The following is a 22,060-nucleotide window of genomic DNA, read 5'->3' on the forward strand; positions in this document are numbered from 1 at the left end:
TTGCCGTTAATATATCTAACAAATTCAGCTATTGTGTCAAATCTTCGTCTTCTTTTTGTCATTGATTTATCAGTTTTTCCATAATCGAGATGAATCAAAACTTTATCCCCTTGTTTTAAAATTCATGAGCCCCGAATTAATTTGTTCACGTTTAACATCATTTAACCTTTCCATTTGCTTTCTAATATATTCCCATTCTTTTGAGATATCATTTTTCATTTCCACTGGTTTCATGTTTATAGTTCTATGCCATGTATTATTGTAATAATATACTAACTGCTGTATGATAGAGTCATGATTTCCATCCCAGTATATCTGACCGTTAACCCCTAACGCATCTCTAAGAGTTCTCATTACCGCATCAACTATTTTATTATGAAACGTATATGGAGAGGATGAAAAGTAAAAATTAATTTGTGGGAAATAATGAGCCATAGCTACCTGAAATCCTTTATCACCATCACCCCTGATATTATCTACTCTTTCATGATCTAGTAAGTATTGAATAGCTCTTCTTGTTTCCTGTTCTGTTTTCCCTTTCACCGGAATGCAATATAAATATCTGGTGTTAATGTTAATGGCAAATAAATAAGTAACGTTTCCTTTTGAATATTCTAAATGATCGATTTCGTATGAATATGGATATGGTGCAAATGAGGGGCGACTAAATTTTTCCTTTAACGGTTGAATTTTTGGGTCAGTTGGTTTATTTAATATCTTGAAATCCCTTTTAAAATCTTTTTGCTTCTTTAATGTTTGAAATGGATATAATAAAGTGAATGATGAAGGATTAACTGAAGGAGGAGGTACTACTGTTGGAGGTTTTGGTGTTGCAAGTGGTTTAATTTTATCTGCTTTGATTTTGGATTTCATTCCTCCTTTCATTAATTCCGGATGTATTCTATTCATTTGTTTTAAATATGCTGTATATAAAGGTTTGATATACTTTCCTGCTTCGAGTTTATGTTGAAGGATGAATTCCAAAAGTTGATCTTCATTTAAAAGTCGGGCTGAGTGTGGTTTAACTAATGAATCATAAATTAAAGCTTGTGCATCACTTATGGTCTGAAGGACTTGGGTGTTTTGCATCTTTGTTTTTTGCGGCTCGGGATTATATAAATTATATAATTCATCAATATCTTCTTCTGTTAATACTTTATTTTTGAAATCTTTCAATTGTTTAAGTTGTGATTTAGTTTTTCCCTTTATATATTCATTATTTTTAATTTTGTCTTTAATTTTAGAAATTATTTTATCATGATATTTCAAAATTTCATTTTTATAATATGGATAATAAAAAAAAAAAAAAAAAAAAAAAAAAAAGGTAGTGGGGCCTCCAGGCACTTCGTGCCCTCTAGCCCTGAAGATGTTTAGTATAATGAAGTTTTTTTTTTCTTGGGATGGCCTTCCAGGCACTTCGTGCCCTCTAGCCCATAAAAAGTTTTTGAGAGTCGTCGCCGTTGACTTTTTTGTAGAGCACTCAAAATAGTATAACTTTGTCCGGACAAGTAAGGGTCTATCGTCGCTACAGGAAAAGTTACGGGCGTTCCAAGGAAGTATACTTTGAGAAGCCTTTTCTCCATTTTAAAACAAGATAGGACCGTTATTTTACAAAACTGACAACACTTTGACCGAGTAGTTTTTTGTGCTGAACAAAAAGTGTCATATAAACATCTGTCAAAAACCGCTTTTTAACTTCACTTAAAATGCCACGTAAGCTACGTAAGAATATACGTAAGAGGAAGAGAGCATTGAAACATCCAATAGTAAAACTGACACCACAACAACAGTTGCAACAACAAATGATGAATGACCCCACTATGTTGCAACAAATGTCAAGCAACCCTATGCTTTTAAACCGAGTTATTGGTGCACAGAGTGGAGGTTTAAGAGCGGCACTTTTAGCGAAAATGGCAGGCTATGGTGGAGCTGCAGACGGAACAGCTTATAACCTCAAAGTCAAATGAATTTGAGTTCACTCAAAAATCAAATAACAGATGTCAAAAAGTCAAACATAGACATACAGAAACAAATAAGTGAAACGAAAAGAAACTAGAATATGACAGACACACAAAGAAACTAAATGAGTTAAACGTAGAGAAAAAGAAGAAAGAACAACTGAAAGAACTAAGTACAGAGGAATATGCGAAAAAAGTGTCAGAAAAAGCAGCAGAAGTAGCAAAAATGGAACAAGATGTTATAAATTTGAAAAACATACTACTCAATATAAAGTACTGAAAGATGAAGAAATAAAACAAAAGCCCTGAAGACATATATGGATAGCGATGAGTATAAAAAAGAAGTTGAAGCAAATGTAAAGGCAGAAAAACTTTTACAGTTGCAAAACCAAACCATACAGTATGAAAACTTAGCACAAGAAAGTCAAAATAACGACGCAGCCATGCAAAAGGCAATGAAAAGCGCAGAATATATAAAAGCTAATAATGACTGGTTAGATGCCCAAGCCAACGCCAAAGCAGCCCAACTTATAGGGTCAATAAGGACAAAAATACAAGCGGATGAAGACAGTTCAAATGAAGCTTTAATGAATGCTGACTTTAAGAACACCTTCGAAGCTCTTCATAGTAAGGTGAAACTAGTGAACGACTTCTCATCTGGAAAGAAACTGAAGTCTGAAGGTTTCGACAACGAGTTAAGAGAAGTAGCACAAAATATGACGAAAATAACAGATGCAGCAACGAGACAGGCAGTTCAAAGGCCTATGACGCCGTTAGAGCAACTGTTGTGGAAAGTCAAGAAAAAGAGTTACAACAGACCAAAACAGACCTAGTAAATGCTTTCTTAAGAACGAAAGTCAGGTAGGACATTATGCTGCAGATGGAACATATGTGCCAGCTGGTGGAACTTATATACCAGCTGGTGGAACTTATATACCACCAAACCCTCCAAGAGAAGCACCTGCACCAGGACTACCTAAAACATTTACATCGTCACATGGACACAGACACAGGCATGCACCAAAACCAAACAACAACCAACAGTTCAAAATCCAGCACCACAACCAACAGTTCAAAACACTGCACCACAACCAACAGTTCAAAACACTGCACCACAACCAACAGTTCAAAAAACTGACAGCAACAACCACAAACAGAGCAAGGACATAAAAGAAGTAGAGAACAAGGAAACCAAGAATTCTTAAAAATGCTTAAGGAAGACTATGGTTACCCAGATACTCTTGACTTTAGTGACAGATATAAAGAAGCTATTAGAAAGTTCAAGGAAGGAAATACTGACCCGAACCTATTTAGCTTTATGGTTCAGCACCAAATGGGATATAATTTCAAACTGGAAAATACAAGCTCGCTAAGGATATGATTTAATAGCATATCATCCAAATGACATGACTGAATTTACTCCGAGATATTTGGTGTCAGAGCTAAATGATAATTCAACTCTCTTCATGAAACGCGTAAAAAATAGAGACGGAACGAAAGAAGAAAAGGTTTATGAGTCCGGATGACTTAGATAGGGAACTTTTTAAAAACGGTCTCGGAATATATGAAATGCCAGCAGATGAGGTACAAGACAAAACTCCACAGGAAGAAGTTTCAGATACAACCAGACATGGAAGAAATAGTTCAGCAACAACAGCTAGAAGAGCCTGAAGGAAACAAACAAGTCCCTCCTTTGGAAACTAACTTCACAGAACTAGATGAAGATTTGGAACAGCCGAAAAATCTTGACCCTCAACAAGTGTATGCGGGGAATATGGAATCTTTCCAAGAGTCTAAGAAAAATTCGGCTGACATAGTAGAAGAATATCGAAAAATGTTCGCCGACATACAAAAGACTCCAACATCAGATGAAAAATATTCAGCATAGAATGGAAGAACTGAAAGAAAGTGTACGCAAAATACAACAATCCTTTTTACTTACGACCATATAACGTTCAATCTTTGGCTGAACTCGGTGAAAATAAAAGGTTAAATTTCACCAAAACATATAGAAATGAAACATTGTTTAAAGTTCATTCAGAACCTAACCAATATGGAAACAAACCTACTTTTGTTTCTGCAGACTATGGAACTACAATGAGATGGGGTCATAAAGCTAATCCGGATAGGTGGTTCATAAACTTACAACCACAATTCCAAGAAGTTGTAGACGCAATGGAAGTGAATGGTAACCAGATATAGCTGGTATTTTCAGCGCGGCTTTAATGCATTGAAAGATATGAAACATGCAGATATTTTGGACCAGTATGAAATGAACATGGCTGATGGAAATATAACACCTGACGTTCTAAAACATTTATCTCAAAGAACTACACAGAACCATAAAGATGGTATATTTGGTGAAGAGTTTAGAAAGAAAGTTAGGGATAGAGAAGGAAGAGAACCTATTGTACATGACCTTGCAAACGAAAGTTTGCAAAAATGTCATAAAAACTTACTTTGCAGACAATGAACCGAGAAGGGATGAATATTTAAGAAAACTCAAATGGACAGTACCAAATGAAATGTTAGTATTGAAAAACATGTTCCTTGACAAAAAAACCAACTACAGAAATAAATGACGCAAGACTGAAACATTGTGGTAAAAGCTTTCCCATTCACAAAAGATATTATTGGTAACATGGAAAGAAAACCAGAATGGCTACAAAAAACATATATTTGGAAACGAGCTTATTCCATGTGGACAAGCTCTGTTTGAAGAGCTTGAACCGGAAACTCAGGAAAGAGTCATGCAAACAATACGCGAAGACTCAAATACAAACTATGACAAAATTTTCTAGGATATAGGTTACCTGAGATGGGCGACCAGAGCCCAAAGGCAAAAAGGACATGGGAAATTTACAACATACTAGGTGAACATGAGGCAAAGATGCAACAACTTGAAGCAGAGGGCAAGTTACCAAAAGCGACACCAAAGAAGAAGAGTAGAACAAAGTGAAAGTAGTGAAGAAGTAACTTCATCTAGTGAAAGTAGTGGCAATGAAGGAAAAAGAAGAGTTAAAAACTCAGTCAGGAAGAAAGTAAAGCTTGGTCCGAAACAATTATGACAAATAAATCCAACTATTCTATATTTTTACCCATATGAAATTGTACGCCGCTCAGAATATAACGCCAACAGTTTGGATGCCATGAACGGAAATGTTTCCGAATGGTATAACGAATGCGACAATGCCATTAGAAGGTCAGAAATAGTTCCTGGAACTTACGAATATACAACTGCTGTTTCTTATGGAAACGTAGGTGAGTTTGGAGAAGGTTCTTCAACAACAGTAGATATTGCTTGCGACAGGTTCATATTATTTCTATTGACAACTCATTCTTATACGTGGAACAAGACATTGAAATAAAACCTTCTGCCAAGTTGTCTGACAAGAAAGGTTGCAATGGAATTTTCTATGTCGGATACCAATATGCTCCAGAAGTTTTCATGGGATATAAGATATATTCTAACTCTGACTTAGTTCAAACAGTAACATGGGCAAACTATGAATGGTTCGCTTTGAGAAACTCAGTACAACCACAAGCTAGAGAACAAACAGACCAGTATGCAAATATTGAGAAAATAAGAAGACTTGACCCTAACGTTCCAGGAGTTTATGTTAACCTTTCTGGTTCAGATGGAACTGCTGCCACTAAAGTAAAACTGAAACTTAGAGTTCCTTTGTCATCTTTCCTCATCTTCAGGTTTTTAAGATACTTGCCAAACTGGGCAGGAAAAATTTCTATCGAACTTACTCCAAGCAAAAATAACTTAGTCATTGCACCAACACAAGACCCATTCACTCTTACAGACGTAATGGGAACAAATAAAACGTCATTCGCCGACTTTTGCAAAGACAAAGTTGACTTAGACTTTGGTTTCTCAAACTTCAACAATGAAGTAAACTATTATTTCAATGCTGCTGGAACTGCTTGGGACCCAGTTAAGTTTACATGCGAAAAGTTTGAATGCAAGAGAATAGAAAGCAGACTTGCAGTCTATATGTTGGACCCAGATATTTCAAATGCTTTAGCTGCCAAATATATTGCAGTTCCACTTATGTTCCCTATACACACAAATATCTGTCAAAGACTTTGCAGGTGAAGTTGGAAACCAAAGTGCTGACCCAGGTGCAAGAACAGATATTGCTTTAACAACTGCAATGAAACATGCAGATACTATGTTTGTACTGTTCAGACGAACTATAAATGACTATTCTTGTTTCTACAACCCCGGTATTAAATATCATATAAACATAGATGGCAAATATTATCCAAGAGAAGAATATTCTACAGTTGAGGATATGAGGTCATACAACTTGACATTAGATGCTATGAACTTTAACAACAACTTCACAACAACCATAAACCCTGAAATGCAAAGTTCTATTATGCCATATGTGAAAGTATGGACTCATACAGGAGGTCAAAAAACTCAATATACAAATGGAGACCGTTCAAACTTTTGGCTTGGCATTCCATTTGCTGACTCAGAAGACTTTATGGGTGGTATTTCAACTGTTGGTACTGTACAAATACAATATACTGGTGACAGAGACGGTCCAGATGAACTGAGAGCAAAGAAGTTTACAAAACCAATAGCACTTTTCACGGAAGATGCTCTTTTGAAGATTCGTTCGATGAAACCTGCTGGGGCTCCTCAGATTGGCATAACGACAGCTTCCATCGAGCAGATTTTGGCAGCAGGTCAGTAAGTTGTTCTTGAACTGACTTCTCTCCGTCAAATATTGACAGTACGCCAGTTTTTGACATAATATTGTAAGATAAACTTACCTTTAGAAATATCTGTAAGTTTTGTTGTTATATTTTTGTCAACGTCAAGAACTTTCACCATTTCAGTTATACCAACTTTCTTTGCTTTATGAAAAATATTTTGGTTCAGCAAAGACTGCTATTCTATAACATTTACCATTGTTTGTATAAAGAACTATTCTGTCAATGTATTTGTATTGTTTGTGTGGTGTAAACTTTGTTTGCTTCAATTCGAAGAGATACTCGAATACGTCCATCTTTTTATTCTAAGTAAAATGTCATTTCCGAAAAATAGAAGCGTAAGTGTTTCAAAAGGTTTAATGGCGGTGGCAGATGTGAAGTTAAATTCACCAACTCAAACAAACAGTCAAAGTGTTGTTGTCAATGTCAAAGACAGAGATGTTGAAGTGGGGAAACCATACGAGGACGAAGATGGTATAACAATTGTTCCTGTAAAAGAACAACCAACATATCCTGAAGTTAGCAGAGACTTAAGTTCTGTTGCAGATATTCGAAACGACTACCAACAACTGAAAGACAAACTTCAAACTCAGGAGAAGATTTGTCAAGCTTTAAGTATAATGTTAAACTTGGTCGAACACAACCCTGTAAAGTGAACTCATATGTCATTGCACCTCATGAAGTCTTGAAAGAACTATTGAAACTTTTGACAGAGGCAGACGATATAAACATCAAAGAAATAGAACCCGACATTAGTTGCTGTGGTGTTTCATATAATGTCATTGACAAGATATACGTTATGAAAGGAGGTGAAACGTTGAACTTAAAGTATAGTTTCCCAGACGTCATAAAAATATTTGACGACCACAACATTTCATTAAAATTTATTTGCTAAGTAAAAATGTCAAAAACTTCTTGAAAGATGTTTGAAGAAAAATAATATAGACTTTATTTCATGTAAAGGACTTTACACACTTTTGAACGATATGAAAGACCCTGTTTTGTTTGTTCGTGTAGACAAAGGAAAGTTCTATGTCTTTACAAAATATTTGAACTTCTTAGACAGAGAACTTCAAGAAACGCCATGTGAAAGTTTAGATGAAGTTCTTCTCCACTTTCAGAAAAACTTTTAAATATATATAAATGGCAGAAGACATAATGGTTTATACTATTACGACTAAAAAACCCTGAGTCATATAATTCTATAACAACAAACTTACAAAGTCCTCAAGGACGGTATTGTAAACTAACTTTAAACACAATGACGACTAAAGCCTGTTTTGCTCTTTTGACACCAGAAGACTTTATTGTTGTGAATGGCAAAAAAATACTCCTTTGAAGATACTTACTCAGATATACCACCAACAGGTTTTTGTTGACTTATTTAATACTTTAAGGACGGGTGTAACATGTGCTGCAACTAGAGCAGGTTTCATTATGTTTGGATGTCCGACTGAGTTTACTATAAACGATATGAGCTATAATACAAAACTTATATCTGGTTTTTACTACCAACAGTTTTCCTATAACAGGAAAAGGTGTCATACAAGGAATGTCTATTCCATTGACATTAAGCACACCAATCTTATATATTGTTTCAAACTTAGGTTCAAAGTGTTATTCGAATGTCGACAGAAACTATTATGACCAAAAGATACTTATGCGTATAAACAATACTTTCTCTGCTGGTTTGCCTATTGTTCATTCGAATGCAGAATTTTCAACCTTAGTGAACTCAAACCACTTTGGCAAGTATAACGTTGACATTAGTTGACGCAAACTTTGTTCCTGTAAAACTTTTATGTCCTATGTATTTGTCAATGACGGCAGAAAGTTTCGAATTGGAAGATGCAACTGGTGAAAGTATTGTATTACAAGAACAACTTCAACAACAAATAGCTCAAGAACAACAAATGCAACAAATGGAAACAACAAAGTCAAGAATAAAAAAAATATTTTTTTTATTTTTATAAAAATGTACAGAATAGATGTTTCAGATTTTTATGACTTCCAAGCATTCAGAAATATGTGTCCATTTAGAGACTATAACAAAGCAGTCGAGAATTTGAAACGTTTAGTCATTTATGTTGACTCTGCCCCAGAATGTTATGTCATGAAAGAATGGGATGTTGTCTTTAACAAACCAAGAGCAACAATAGTGTCTGAACAAGAATGTAGACAGAAACTTAAGAAAATAAAAGTTGTACAAGTTGGAATGAAGATGTTAGATGCTTGGGATATCTTATTGTCAAAGTTAGAAGATTTTTCAGTTCGAGGTATAAAGTTCTATACACCTTCTCCAAACTTTATTCTATCTTCACTGGATATAAATACGAACAAGTAGAATGGAAACACAGTATTATAGAAGCTTGGTTAGACCATGTCAAAGAAATTATATGCAATGGAAACAAAAGAGTCTATGAGTATATCTTATGTTGGTTTGCAAATATCTTACAACATCCAAGTGCTAAAAATGAAACTGCTCTCATTATAATTGGAAAACAAGGAACTGGTAAGAATACTTTCTTTTACAGATATTTTATGCAAACTGTTAGAGGGCTATTCGAATCCGAATCGAATATGACAAACTTAGAAAACATCTGTGGCAAGTTTAACTCCTCAATAGAGAATATGAAACTTATAGTTTGCAATGAACTTCAAAGTATAGATACAACAAAAGTTTTGAACTCAGATGCTTTGAAGAGTCTTATAACAGACAAAGTTGGAGTTGTTGAAAGAAAGTATAAAGACCAAAGAGTTTTGTGAAAATGTTGCAAACTTCATTATGGTTTCAAAACAATTATACTGTTCCGATGAAGTTAGAAAGTTCTGACAGAAGATATGTAGTTGTCGATAGACGTTTTGTTATTTCCAGACCTGGCACTTTCTATTATTGAATTTTTCTCTTCATCTGTAAGTTCTTTGACGGGTTTTGACAATGGTTCTGAACTTTTTGTTGTGGTGTCAAATCTACCGTTTCAACTTCTTCGGTCATTTCATTCAGTAAAAAATTTTAGTTTGGTTTGTTTTCAACTGGGTTGTGTGTTTTTAATCGGCTAAAACTTCCTGAGGTATAGGAAGAACTTGACAAACACGTGGTGTAACTGCTGGAAGTCGACAAATCCATCTTGAAACCCATTTGTCTCAATGCTGTATTGTTCATTTCATCTCAGTAAAAAACTTTACATTCCCCACGTTTGAGGCGGTTGAGGTTGGTTATTGTTTACCCATTGTTGTGCATGGTTATATCCTCTGTTAAAGAATCTTTCACCTTGGTCCATATAGTGTCCTGCTTGGTTATAGTAGTCATTTGCTTTGTTATAATAGTTTCCTGCTTGTCTTCCTACATTGTCCATCCATCCTTGAACTTTTCCTCTGTTTCAGGATTTGGAATAAGATTTTGTTGCATCTCGTGCTACATCCCAACCTTTCTGTACAGTTTGTATAATAGGTTGTGCTTTCTCTTTCAGTATACCTAATGTACTCAAAATCTTCCTTCCAACTCCAAATACACCTCTAGCTATGTTGTCTACTGCGGGTAAAAAATCTGGATGCAACTCCTGCTAATGCGCCAAATAAACCCATTTCTTATGGGTTAAAAAATGACGAATCCAAACAAGGACCCCTATGTTTCTAAAGCGACAAAGAAAGCACTCATGATAAAAATCTTTAGTTCAACACCAAATGCTTGGTTTATGGATATCTTGGAAAACATTCCGAGGGATAGAGAAGATGGACCACCATACTGGTTAATATTTGTTGGTCAAAACACAAGATACTGTGAAAGCCATACCATTATGGTCCAAAAATATTTTAGATGTGAAAACTGCTTTGACAATATTCGTTGACAAATACCATCCAACAAAACTGACATCTGACTGTGAAAGTTCTTTCAAATCAGATGATGTAAAAAACTATCTGCGTTCAAAAAATGTAAACCAATATTTCATTGTCGACCAAAACCATTCTGCTCTTGGTGTCATTGACGGTTGTATAAAAATGTTAAGAGACTTAAACCAACCACAAGGTGGTGAAGCAAATGAAATGTCATATGACGACAAGTATAGACACTTCTCCCAGGCAAAGATGAGACAAGTTTAAATATTTACAATAGCCGTAAACAAAAAGGTTTGGGAAACCACTCCCCCGAAGAAATGAAAAAACAACCCTGACTTAGAGAAAGACTATATATTTAATAATTTAGTCAAAAGAGACAAACAAGAAAGAATGCCGGGCTTCAAACTTCAGAAAGGTGACAAAGAAAAATAGAAATACCTAAACGCGACCCATATGAAAATACTATTGGACTATGACAAACAATGGGAACCGACAGGTACTCACATTCGTGTTCGTTAAAATAGAAGAAAGTATACAAAGAGAATATTATGAAGTTTTAGGCAAACATGGCAAAATGTACACACTGCAAGCAGAAGATAAAACTACTATTGTCAGACCTCGTTTCAAACTTGTCAAAGTTCAAGGTGTATACTTTCAAAGACAGTTCCTAACAAATATAAGACAACTCCTGACGAATATGCTAAAGAAGTTGAAAATGACGACTAAGCATTTCTATACCATGCGTAAACTGTCATGTAAGGTGGCATGTAGTCTTTACTTTGTCCCGTTGTTTTGCGTATATCCTGAGAACGCGATGTGTATGGTTTCCTCCTCCCTCAGTGTTACTCCAGTAACAATTTATAGCAAACTTAACGTTGTCTTTAACATCATATCCTTTACCTTTTGTCATTGCTGACCAATCCCAAAATTTATGCTTATGCCAACCTGCTTGAGATGTACTTAAATCTATGTAGTGACTATGTGCAGGTAAATTTTCACCTGAAATCGTTTTACTTCCACCTGTTTCCTTTGAAGAGTTTGCACAATACAAAAACCTGTCGACTATTTGAGTCCAAGTTCCAAAACCAAGTACTACTTCTGGTCTGGTAGAGTTCATTGAAACATATAATGAGCCAACCGGGTACATAAGATTCGGCAAAATTTGTTTAAGCACATTGAGTTCCTGTCTTAGATGCATAATACTATTGTCATTAGATATCAAAGTATCTACAAGACTTGTTGCCGGTGGTATTGTTGGACCTTTACTTGGCAAGGTTGTGTTTAGTGTAATATCATCTGCTGTAAAAGTTGTAAAACTTGTATGTGTATGGTTCTTGTCTGCTTTCTTCTCTAACTCATCGTTAACATAAGTTTTATCTGCTTTAAGGTCTAAACATCCTGAAACCCATCCTGTATCGGCTTTAGTTTTTAAAATCTTCGATGTCCATTCATGATACCAGTCAGCCCTTTCTATAATTTCTTTATCTTTTTCATCCACATATTCCTTATCTGCTTTCTTCTCTAACGCACTAGCCACACATTCCTTATCCGCTTTCTTTTCAAGGCTAACGTTTAAGTCTGTTATTTCAGATATAGAATGTGTATGAGTCTTTTTAGAATATTCGTTTTCAGCTCTTGTCACTTCACTTGACATTTTATTGTCAACATATTTTTTGTCTGCTAGTTCAGGATGAGTATGTTCTTTTGTTGCATAAGCATTGTTAGCTCTTTCTTCTTCTTTTGCTATTGCATCGTCTACATATTCTTTGTCAGCTTTGTTGTCAACATCTGCTTTCAAAAGAGTTCATTTATAGGTTTCTCGTTTAAAGTTCCTTTTGTTGGATTTATACAGACAGTATTGTTCTTCTTGTCTTGAAATAGAAACTCATCTGTCATTGGGTTTAATGTCAGTTTTAAGTTTCCTTCTTTCAATGACTCAGATATCTTAGAATAGTTTGAAAAGTTTGTTGTGTTCTTATTTAGAGCTTGCATAATGAGTTGTCGGTTGTGTTGTATTTCTCTCATGGAAGCAATATCTTTCGACATTTTTATTCTAGATAAAATATGCTTTCAATAGAAAAAAAAGAAAATTCAAGAGTTGCTACAACTAAACCATTAGATGAACTTTTTACTAATGTCGGTCAAAAGTTTGAGACAGAGACCGTAAAGCATGAAGGCTATCGTTTTGACTACCCATTAAGATGGCTAAGAGACCCATCTGTCACAAAAGCTATTGGCTTTCGTAGAATGAAGTTCATTTCAGAAGCCATACATGGTTTCCCATTTACGGTCGGTTTTGAAGTTCGATACTAAACAAAGAAAAACGTATGTATGAGAAAATTGAACAGGGAAAACTTTTACAAGTTAGTTTGCTTGTAAACTTAGAAACAACTCTTCAAGCTTTTCAAGAAAAAATAAACGATATCTATATCGAATATGCAAACCAGTATAACATTGACGAGGGAGAGTACCATCTCGATATTATTTATGACAGGAAAAATGCAACTGTTAAAATCAATAGAATAGAAGACCTTGGAGAAAACGTTTATATTTCTACAAAATATAACAACTTGGCATGGTATAGATTTATGAGGATGTTAAATCAGCCTGCAGCATATCCAGTACACACCAGACTTTTATGAAGTCGAAAACCCTAATGGAACATATGAAAATGTTTTCGACCCAGCTGCTATTATTGTTCATGCTTCATTTTCTGGCGCCCAAAACTCTTTCTTATGCTTGGCAAATGACTTTTACGAAAAACCTACAAAGTTATATGAACCGCCGAGTGGAAGTATTTCAGATCTTCAAGTATGGTTTACTACAGATGGAAGAAAAAGAATAATTCCATTATACCATGCGTTTTACTTAGAACTTAGTTTCATATACAACTACTATCGAACGGTAAAAAATATAATTTTTTAATACGGTTGAGGTGTTGGATTTGGTTGCCAACTAGACTGTGGTGCAGGTTCAGGCTGTTGTATAACAGGAGCTTGCTCTTCTGGTTCAGGGTCTTTAGGTATAATACCAACAAACTGACCTACTCTTTTACCAATATTTTTTGACTCCGTTCCAAATTCCTCTTCCTACGGTTTTTATTCCATTCCATATACCTCTTCCAACATTTCGAAAGAAGTTTCCAATACTACTGAAGAAACCCATTTTACTATATGTAAAAATCTAATGTCCACCTAGTCTTTTTGCGTTTCCTGTTGAGTTCCATAGCATTCTTTAACTGGAGCTCATACATTCTGTTTCTCCTCTGGTAGAAAACATATTCTGGGTCAACTCCTGTGTTCGCGTCATCTGCATAAAGTTGTTTATATCCCACTTCAGGGTTGTATAAAACTCTTTCCATCTCATATTTGCATACCATGTGCAAACCTAACGCAGCGTCATTTGACATGGCAGTTTGCATTTGTACATCTGTTGGCACTTGACCATAGTTTGCCATTGCAGTTTGTATTCTAACTTCATTTGGAATATTCTCTGGTTTGGTTGTCCAGGTTGCTGTGCATTCGCTAAGTCTGTGCGTCCATTTAATATTAGATAAAAATATCTCTTACGAGTACATATACTGAACATTTGCAGGCATTGGTTCATCTTCATATTCTCTGTACTTTTCTGCCACGTCAAATAAAAAATGACACAATGAAAAAACCTAAAACAAGTAGTCCTATTTCAAACCACATTTACTTACTAATAAAATTTCTTTGTTATGACACTTTCTCCGGTTTATAGGACCTCTCTCATATTCTATCTTGTCATATCTAAACTCATAGTCATGTATGTCCTCTAACCATCTCATAACGGTTTCCAAACCACTTTTATCGGATGTAAAGTAAAAGCATGGATGGTTATGTAAAACGTCTAAAGTTTCTAAAGAGTCTCTCAAAGTCCAGTCTACTTGGTATTGAAAATCCCATGTGTTATAGAACGGCGGGTCCACTATAAAGAAAAAATTTTCCTTGTCTTTATATTTTTCATACAACTCTGTCCAATAACATCTCACAAACTCTATACCCTCAATATATTTTTCTATGTCCTCTTTGAAAACATTTGTATAGTTAAGATATAAAACTTTTGACATAAGTGTTTCAATGTCATGAACTCTTATAGAACCACTATATAATAGTCTAGCAGATATACTATCCCAGTCTATATATTCTGCTTTTTTCAAAACCTCTCTCACAATATTTTTGTTATCTAATGGTATACGTTCCATCTTACCTATCTGAATCTTTTCTTTTAACTCTTTCAATATATTGTTTGTGTCTGGAATATGTTTGAGACGGTCCATATAGTTGTCGAAGTCATTGCATATAATCTTTGAGTCTGGGAATATTGTATGGCACAAATGGGATATATAGAAACTTCCACCGAACAAATCTACAAATGTTAGACCATTCGGTAGTTTCTTAAGTTCTCTCAATATAATATCTTTACATCTACTCTTATTTCCAAAGAACGGTAACGGTGGTTTTGTAAAATTCATTTATATATAATAATAAAAATGTTTTTACCCGAAAAGTGACAGAAAAGTGACAAATCATGAAAACATATATAATTTGTGAAAAGTGACACATTATATAATGTTTTCGACCCAGAAGAAGGCTTCTTCCCAGAAGCAATGGAGGAAGAAGAAGAGTCCTCCGAATTCACACCAGAAGACTAACAATTTTCCGAATAAAAACTTCATTTATACTAAACATCTTCAGGGCTAGAGGGCGCAACGCGCCTGGAAGCCCCACTACCTTTTTTGTACCGAAATTGGCTACTATCCCTAAATGCAACAATCATAAATGACACTTTTATCAAAAAACGTGTTTAATTCAAATTTGGCGGGCTTTTGGTCGTAGATTAATTTAACTAATATGAATTTGGATTGTGCTTTCCTTATTGATGTAATGATATTTTCACTAATAAAAAATGAAATATACACAAAGAAAAAATTTATTCCAAAATTATCATTGCATTTTATTTGAAGAAATTTTGAAAACACATCATACACATACTATAAATGAATATTATCATCTTAATTTTAATAAATTTCATTTACTTGGAAAGATGCAAGATCATCTTGTACTTACTCTTCGATTTATTCCATGTAACTTCGCAGGTAATAATGGCGCACTTACCTCTATTTTGGATTTTTATAGTTTCCCTCAAAACACATTCTATGGACTTACGCTCGTATCGCGTTAAAAAATGTCGTTAAAATTGCCCACACGCCTAAAATTCAATGTTTCGGATCTGATCGGAATGATTTGAAGATTATATTACTAGATAATAGAAAATAAATAAAATGTAAGGGGTGAATGGTATAATGGTTAGTATTGTTGATTGTGGCTCAATAGATCCGTGTTCGATTCACGGTTCACCCACTTTTTTTAATATAAAAAACAATGATTTTATTCAGAAAAAATTGAATGAACCAATCAAATCAAGAAAAGTGAAAATCTTGTTGATAAAAAAAATTGGACATAAATTTTTGAAGGAGAATGCTATACTTTAGTGTTTACAATGTGTGTGATGTGATATTACTATTTTGCTAGAAAATACAAACAAAAATTTATTATAAAAATATATTATAATGCATTCAAACAATGTACGAGTTCTTCGAGGGCAGGAATCACTGAGTCTTCACAGTCTTCTATTGACTCATTGAACCTTTTTGCCGAGACTTCTACGTTGAAGTAAGTTTTTTCAAAATCAAGAAGTCTGCAATCGAATTTTGAAGGGTCTTCCGCATCATATACGAATAATGCTGAAGAACTATAAATTCTGACATCCGCCTCTTGACGGAGAATCGTAATTCCTTCAATAATCTTTTTAATTTTATCTATAAATTTTGGAACAAGATCCTTAACATGGAAAAAGTCTGAGAAGAACTTCATTAGCTCTTCCTTAGTACATGTTGTTCCAAAGTCTCTCTTTAAAAGTGAGGCATCTCCGTCTTTTGGCCAATCATCTGGATTTGGAGAATACCACATCGCAGCGCGAACACGAAAATACAATGAACCTGTAGTGCCTTGAGAGCATTTCATTTTATGCCTCAAAACTTTATCGTTCGCTGCGCCCATTTCCCATGTTCGAGTTCCCAATTTTACATCAAGAACAGCCGGCTTTGCGTATCCTTTTTGAAGATCTTCTAACATAAGCCAAGGTAACATTTCGTTTTCATTAGTAAGCAAAGTAGGATCAAGCTTAAATCTATAATTATCTCCATCCTGACTTTCGATATATGCAAGGCCAATAACTTTAGGGAATATATTTTCTTTTACTAAATCATTAATCCATGATTTTTTGTTTCTATAGAAGATAAATTCTCTCGGTCGGCTTTTCTTGGCGATCACACCTTCTTTGAACGTCAAGATTGAGCCATCATGACCAAAAACCTTCCCGCGAAGAGAAGCAATAGTACTATTATCGAGAAAGAGAGAAACATCAACCAACTCACCCATTTTTTTAAACTCCTATATTGATTGATAAGAGTTGTGAGATCTTTGATATTTAGGACTAATAAATATAATATAGTATTATTATTTGAAAAAACAATGATTGTTAGCGATAAAATAACGATCAGATTTTGTAAAGCTAACAAAAATTCAACCTCCAAAATCAAGAATAAATTCATGCAATAATAATGTGAATTATTTCATAGGATTGACAAATGTATCAAGTTTAAATCTTTATCCAAAACTGGATTTTTTAAAAATCCAAAATAACGTTAAGGCGTTAAATGATGCTATTCTTTAAGGTAATGAAGCGATGATTTACTTTGACCATGCTGTTCGTTAAGAATTGCTCGAACACTATATTACTTTGGTTCAAATATATTGTTAATCAAAAATCCAAAACAGAATTCAGCATCTCAAAATCCAAAGAATATACCTTTATTTTTGATTTCACAAGCATATTAAGCTCTATTTAATCGTTTCCAAATTATCTAATCATATGCAATCAAAAATAGCCTACTAATGTACTTCACAAGTAAAAAATTATTAATAGTTTTAGAATAAAAGAATTTTATTAAGAATTTTAAATTTCGATATTCATTTTTCTAAGTTAATGATTTGACTATACAAATTTTTTACTAAAAACATGAATTGAGTTCATAGTCTTTCGGATTAACAACTTTTATAATACTTTAATCTAAATCGATTTAGAGCAACTTTTATTATTAATAAGCCCTTTCAATTTTTAATGATGTTAAGCGCACGTGTATAATATAGTATTTACCTAATATATGAGAGCTTATGAATCGAATTTTAAAATAGTTGGCAAATATCTTGAATAATCCAAGTATCTTAATGAAAATTCTCTTGCCATCAACATTTATATTGTTATCACATCATTTCATATCTATTAATTTCATCAAAATTCATAATCAATATCTGATTTTTTTTGCCATTGTTTTCCACATGCATAACATAATATTTTTTCTTCTAATGGATATACTGGGTATTTAATATGGTAAAACGCAAATATGTCCATTTTAAAAATTATTAATGTCTGATCAGGACAATCATCCAAATAAATTCAGTGAATTGAGAAATATCAACAAATACTATATCGATTCATACATTGCACTGTACCAGTTAAAAACGACAAATGAAGAAGAATTAAATCGTATTTACAAAATGATCAAAACAGTATTGATTGATTCCAAGAAATATCCACCCAAAAAGCTTATTGGAGACATTTTAGATATCATTCCGTATAATAATCGCTATGCAAAGTCATATTTATTTCTTGCCAAACTCTTATATGATGAATATCATGTGGAAGAAGTCAACAATCACATATTTGTCTCAAAATTCCTGTTTTATAAAGAATATGGAATTATATTAGACAAATATTTTGATTTCGGAGAATTTGATTTTAAAAATCTCGATATTCATACAGAAGATACAATCTACAGAGCAATTATGAATGATGACAAAGAAAGATTCATCGCATTCACTGGAATAGATGGGTTTGATCAAGATCAAAAACTTATAAGCAGGGTATATCCATATTCTAACAAAGGATATTCATTACTTGAATTATGTTGTTACCATGGAGCAGTTGATTGTTTCAAGTTATTAAGAACAGATTGTGACTCAGAAATAACTGAAACATGTCTAGCATTTTCATTTTTAGGAGGAAATCCAGAGATCATGAGTGAATGTTTGAAATATAAAAAACCAGATGAAGAATGTATGGAATATGCAATTATTTCACACAACATTGATTTTGTTACATTCTTGATGAATGAATACAATATAGAGATTGAGTTAAGATGTTGTGGATTGTTTCATAATCTTGAATCATTCTTAGTTTATTTCGATCAAACTAATGATTTAAACAAATGTTTTGTTTATTCACCGCAGTATAATATTCCATCCCTTGTCGAATGTTTCCTTTCAATTGGTGCAAATATCAATGAAAAAGACAGCTATGGTGAAACCGCCCTTCATATTGCAGCAGAACATAATAGTACAGAAACAGCCGAGCTTCTTATTTCACATGGTGCAAATGTCAATGAGAAAGATATAGATGAACAAACCGCTCTTCCTTATGCATCACATTATAATAATAAAGAAATAGCCGAACTTCTTATTTCACATGGTGCAAATATCAACGAAAAAGATAAAGATGAACAAACCGCTTTTGATATTGCAGCATTGTATAATAGTACAAAAACAATCGAACTTCTTATTTCACATGGTGCAATGATGCTGATACAGTATTAACTCAATTTAGATATTGCTTCAGCAAACCAAAAATGTCGATTAACTATCAATAAATATCAATTGTGAATATATTATTACAAAATATGGATCAAGTTACTCTGTTCTTCATATATCCGCCCAATTAAATAGAAAAGATTAATCAGAGTTTCTTTGTTCACATTGTTCAGGCCAAATGGCTCTTCATAATGCAGTATATTGTTATGAATGTAAGGAAACAGCAGAGCTTCTTATTTCAAAGGGTCTTGGTCTTAATGTTGAAGATTAGAACAAGCAAATTGCTTTTATAAAGCAGTGATGAAATATATATATATATTGAAACATGTGAGTTGATTCTTTCATCTGGTTCCAAAATAAATATTCAAGATATTAGAAGCAGCACCTCATTTTAATATAAATTCACCTCTTATAGTTAAGGAGTTTTCCAGGATGGGGATGTGCAGTGGAGGAAGTTGGAATACAATAGAAAGAAAACTGTACAGTCACTTCGCCATGAGTTATGCATGATATGTCTATATTTATGGAGATAGAATTGAAGATGCATTTAATACAAGTGGTTACTTGTAATTAAGATTTTTTTTTTGTAGAAGACGGATCATTTAAATACTTTTGGGCGAATTCAATAAATTTGTATTGTACAGTTATTATCAACTCACTGTATCGAATAACTCTTTAATTTGATTGCAAAGTTTATTTGCTATTTATTAGTTTATTTTGCAATATTCAAATATAATATAAAGTGAAGAAAAGAATTATGCAAATATTATGTCGAATTAATAAATACATTACAATTTTTAGTTATTTTCGTGATTGTATATGTCATATCAATATACGAAATAGTTAGTCACAGTATTTTAGGAGCGTATTATTGTGGAATCGAAGTTTATCGGCCATTCAAAATTTAATGATATTATTTAATTTGATTATTTAGTGAAAATGTAATTCAATACATTAAACTGAATGTATATGCTATTCATAAAATCAACTAAAATTGTGAATATAGAAATCACAAATATTGAATTTAGGTGTTAGAATATTATGTAGAATTATGCTTTTAGTCTTTTTAATAATTTTAATTCAATTTTTCATCTTTTGGATAAAATGAAAAATAAGAATTTCATATTACAACACTTTTACAAAATAAAGAAATGGTGGAAGTTCTTATTTCGCACGGTGCGAATATCAATGAAATAAATAAAAATGGAGAAACAGCACTTCATATTGCAGCATATCATTATAGTAAAGAAACTGCAAAAGTACTCATTTCGCATGGCGCGAGTTATGCTCTTAGATAAGATACCATTCTTTATTTTACTGGTATTTTTGAAGATGAATTTAGTTGGATATAAAAAATAATTGAGCTTTCATCACACCTATCAATTTTTAACAAGCGACCACTTTTTAAGGGTGCACTTGATACTTTCTGGCATCCTCTCAAAAAGAGTTTAACAGGCGTAAGGCTGCAAAAAAGCGGGGAAAAGAACGATATAAAATGTAGTTTTTGAGAGGGGAAAAGTCTTCTAGAGTTTAACGAGAAGAGGCACTGAAAATATTATCACTTTTCTGTTGTGAATTGTTATGAGTAACACTAGATAAGATAAAAAAAAGTCAATTAAAAAAATAACAATTTATATAAACAAACAAATCAAAGTAAAATCATCTTACTTCTTCTTTGATCGCCTTTTTTGTTGTAGTTGTGCAATCTGATGAAGAAGATCATCTCTTTCATCGGTTAATACTTTTAATTCTTTTGACATTCTTGCAGTGATGGTTGCGTTACTTTGTCTAAGCTCTCTCAAGTACTTTTTGAGGAAGAAGATTCTTTCAGCCGGATCTTTTTCTTGTAAATGATTCCATCTTGCTTCTTCTGGTTTTTCGACTTCTTCTTTGATGGCATAGCATTTGCGTACGAAATCTTGATTCGTTTTACACCTCGAGAATATTTGGTACTTTGAAATTAAAAACTTGATTGTTGGATCTAAAATTTCGCCTTTTGCGATCGGAAGAGGTATATCGAAATACTGAGAGAGCTTATCTTGATCTAATCCTGGTATTTCACGAACGTCAATACCGTGATTCGCACAGGCATCGATCAAAAATTGGAGTCGTCCATGGTATTTCTCAAGATTATTGATCTCATTTGAGAGTTTTTCGTTTGCAGCCTCTTGTGTTTTGCAGGCATTCAGTATAAAATCAACGTTTTTATCAAGTGTCTTCGTAATTGATGATAATTCATACTGTAGTTTCATACATTTTGAATGAGCTTGTGTATTCTTTTGTGAAATTTCTTCAATGAGGCTTGCTTTTTCTTCGATGTAAGATAATTTTTGACTTACTTCATCATCATCAAATATTTTTGCAGTCCTACGAGGCTGTGGGGTATAAGAATGCCTATCATACTCAAATTCCTTTTGCATATTATGCGGGAGCTCTGAAACAAGATCTCCCGATGACATTTCAGAAATTTTCAAAGATTGTAAAAAATTGCTCTTTTGAGAATTGTTCAGTCAAATTTTTTACAGGAAATACAAAACAAGCCATATATTAAAAATATGGCAATTTCACTAAACAATAAAATGCCAGAAATGTTGGTCATTACAATTTCCCAAAATCTATAAAATCTGCAGTGGCCAATTGTATGTATTATATGATTAATACATTTCCATAAACTCTGAGCCAGATATCTGTTTCATCAAGATATATCTCAAAATTATTAGCCAATTACTCGAAAATTATATGATAAAAATATAAAAATTATGCATAACAAAACATGTTTATAATATAAAACAAAAA

At 33.4% G+C, this 22,060-nt stretch overlaps 4 protein-coding genes and 4 pseudogenes across 8 annotated transcripts, besides 2 other annotated features; 6 read left to right on the forward strand and 2 right to left on the reverse strand.

Moving 5' to 3' along the window:
- Positions 1-660: part of a mobile genetic element that runs on past the window's edge.
- A 635-nt stretch (positions 661-1,295) lies between these two features.
- Positions 1,296-11,314: a mobile genetic element.
- Positions 1,707-2,056, forward strand: TVAGG3_0894810 (annotated as a pseudogene). The gene has a single exon. A coding segment is annotated over exon 1 (350 nt).
- Positions 2,185-4,625, forward strand: TVAGG3_0894820 (annotated as a pseudogene). Its single transcript has one exon. A coding segment is annotated over exon 1 (2,441 nt).
- TVAGG3_0894830 lies at positions 5,407-6,267 on the forward strand (annotated as a pseudogene). Its single transcript has one exon. A coding segment is annotated over exon 1 (861 nt).
- Positions 7,052-7,587, forward strand: TVAGG3_0894840 (annotated as a pseudogene). Its single transcript has one exon. A coding segment is annotated over exon 1 (536 nt).
- A 4,714-nt stretch (positions 11,315-16,028) lies between the features above and the next one.
- Positions 16,029-17,191, reverse strand: TVAGG3_0894850 (inositol phosphate biosynthetic process; the record flags this gene model as incomplete). The annotated part of the gene is made up of 1 exon (XM_001318589.1): positions 16,121-16,996. One exon carries the CDS (start codon positions 16,994-16,996, stop codon positions 16,121-16,123), a length of 876 nt encoding a protein of 291 aa, XP_001318624.1.
- An 852-nt stretch (positions 17,192-18,043) lies between these two features.
- On the forward strand, positions 18,044-19,270 carry TVAGG3_0894860 (protein ubiquitination; the record flags this gene model as incomplete). The annotated part of the gene is made up of 1 exon (XM_001318590.1): positions 18,044-19,270. One exon carries the CDS (start codon positions 18,044-18,046, stop codon positions 19,268-19,270), a length of 1,227 nt encoding a protein of 408 aa, XP_001318625.1.
- Positions 19,271-20,415: 1,145 nt separating this feature from the next.
- TVAGG3_0894870 (Ankyrin repeat family) lies at positions 20,416-20,562 on the forward strand (the record flags this gene model as incomplete). Its single annotated transcript, XM_001318591.1, has 1 exon — positions 20,416-20,562. The coding sequence occupies one exon, from the start codon at positions 20,416-20,418 to the stop codon at positions 20,560-20,562; it is 147 nt and encodes a 48-aa protein (XP_001318626.1).
- A 54-nt stretch (positions 20,563-20,616) lies between these two features.
- On the reverse strand, positions 20,617-21,948 carry TVAGG3_0894880 (uncharacterized protein; the record flags this gene model as incomplete). The annotated part of the gene is made up of 1 exon (XM_001318592.1): positions 20,929-21,723. One exon carries the CDS (start codon positions 21,721-21,723, stop codon positions 20,929-20,931), a length of 795 nt encoding a protein of 264 aa, XP_001318627.1.
- Positions 21,949-22,060: the final 112 nt, after the last annotated feature.

Source organism: Trichomonas vaginalis, chromosome VI (genome assembly GCF_026262505.1).
Source record: "Trichomonas vaginalis G3 chromosome VI, whole genome shotgun sequence".
NCBI classification, from domain to species: Eukaryota; Parabasalia; order Trichomonadida; family Trichomonadidae; genus Trichomonas; species Trichomonas vaginalis.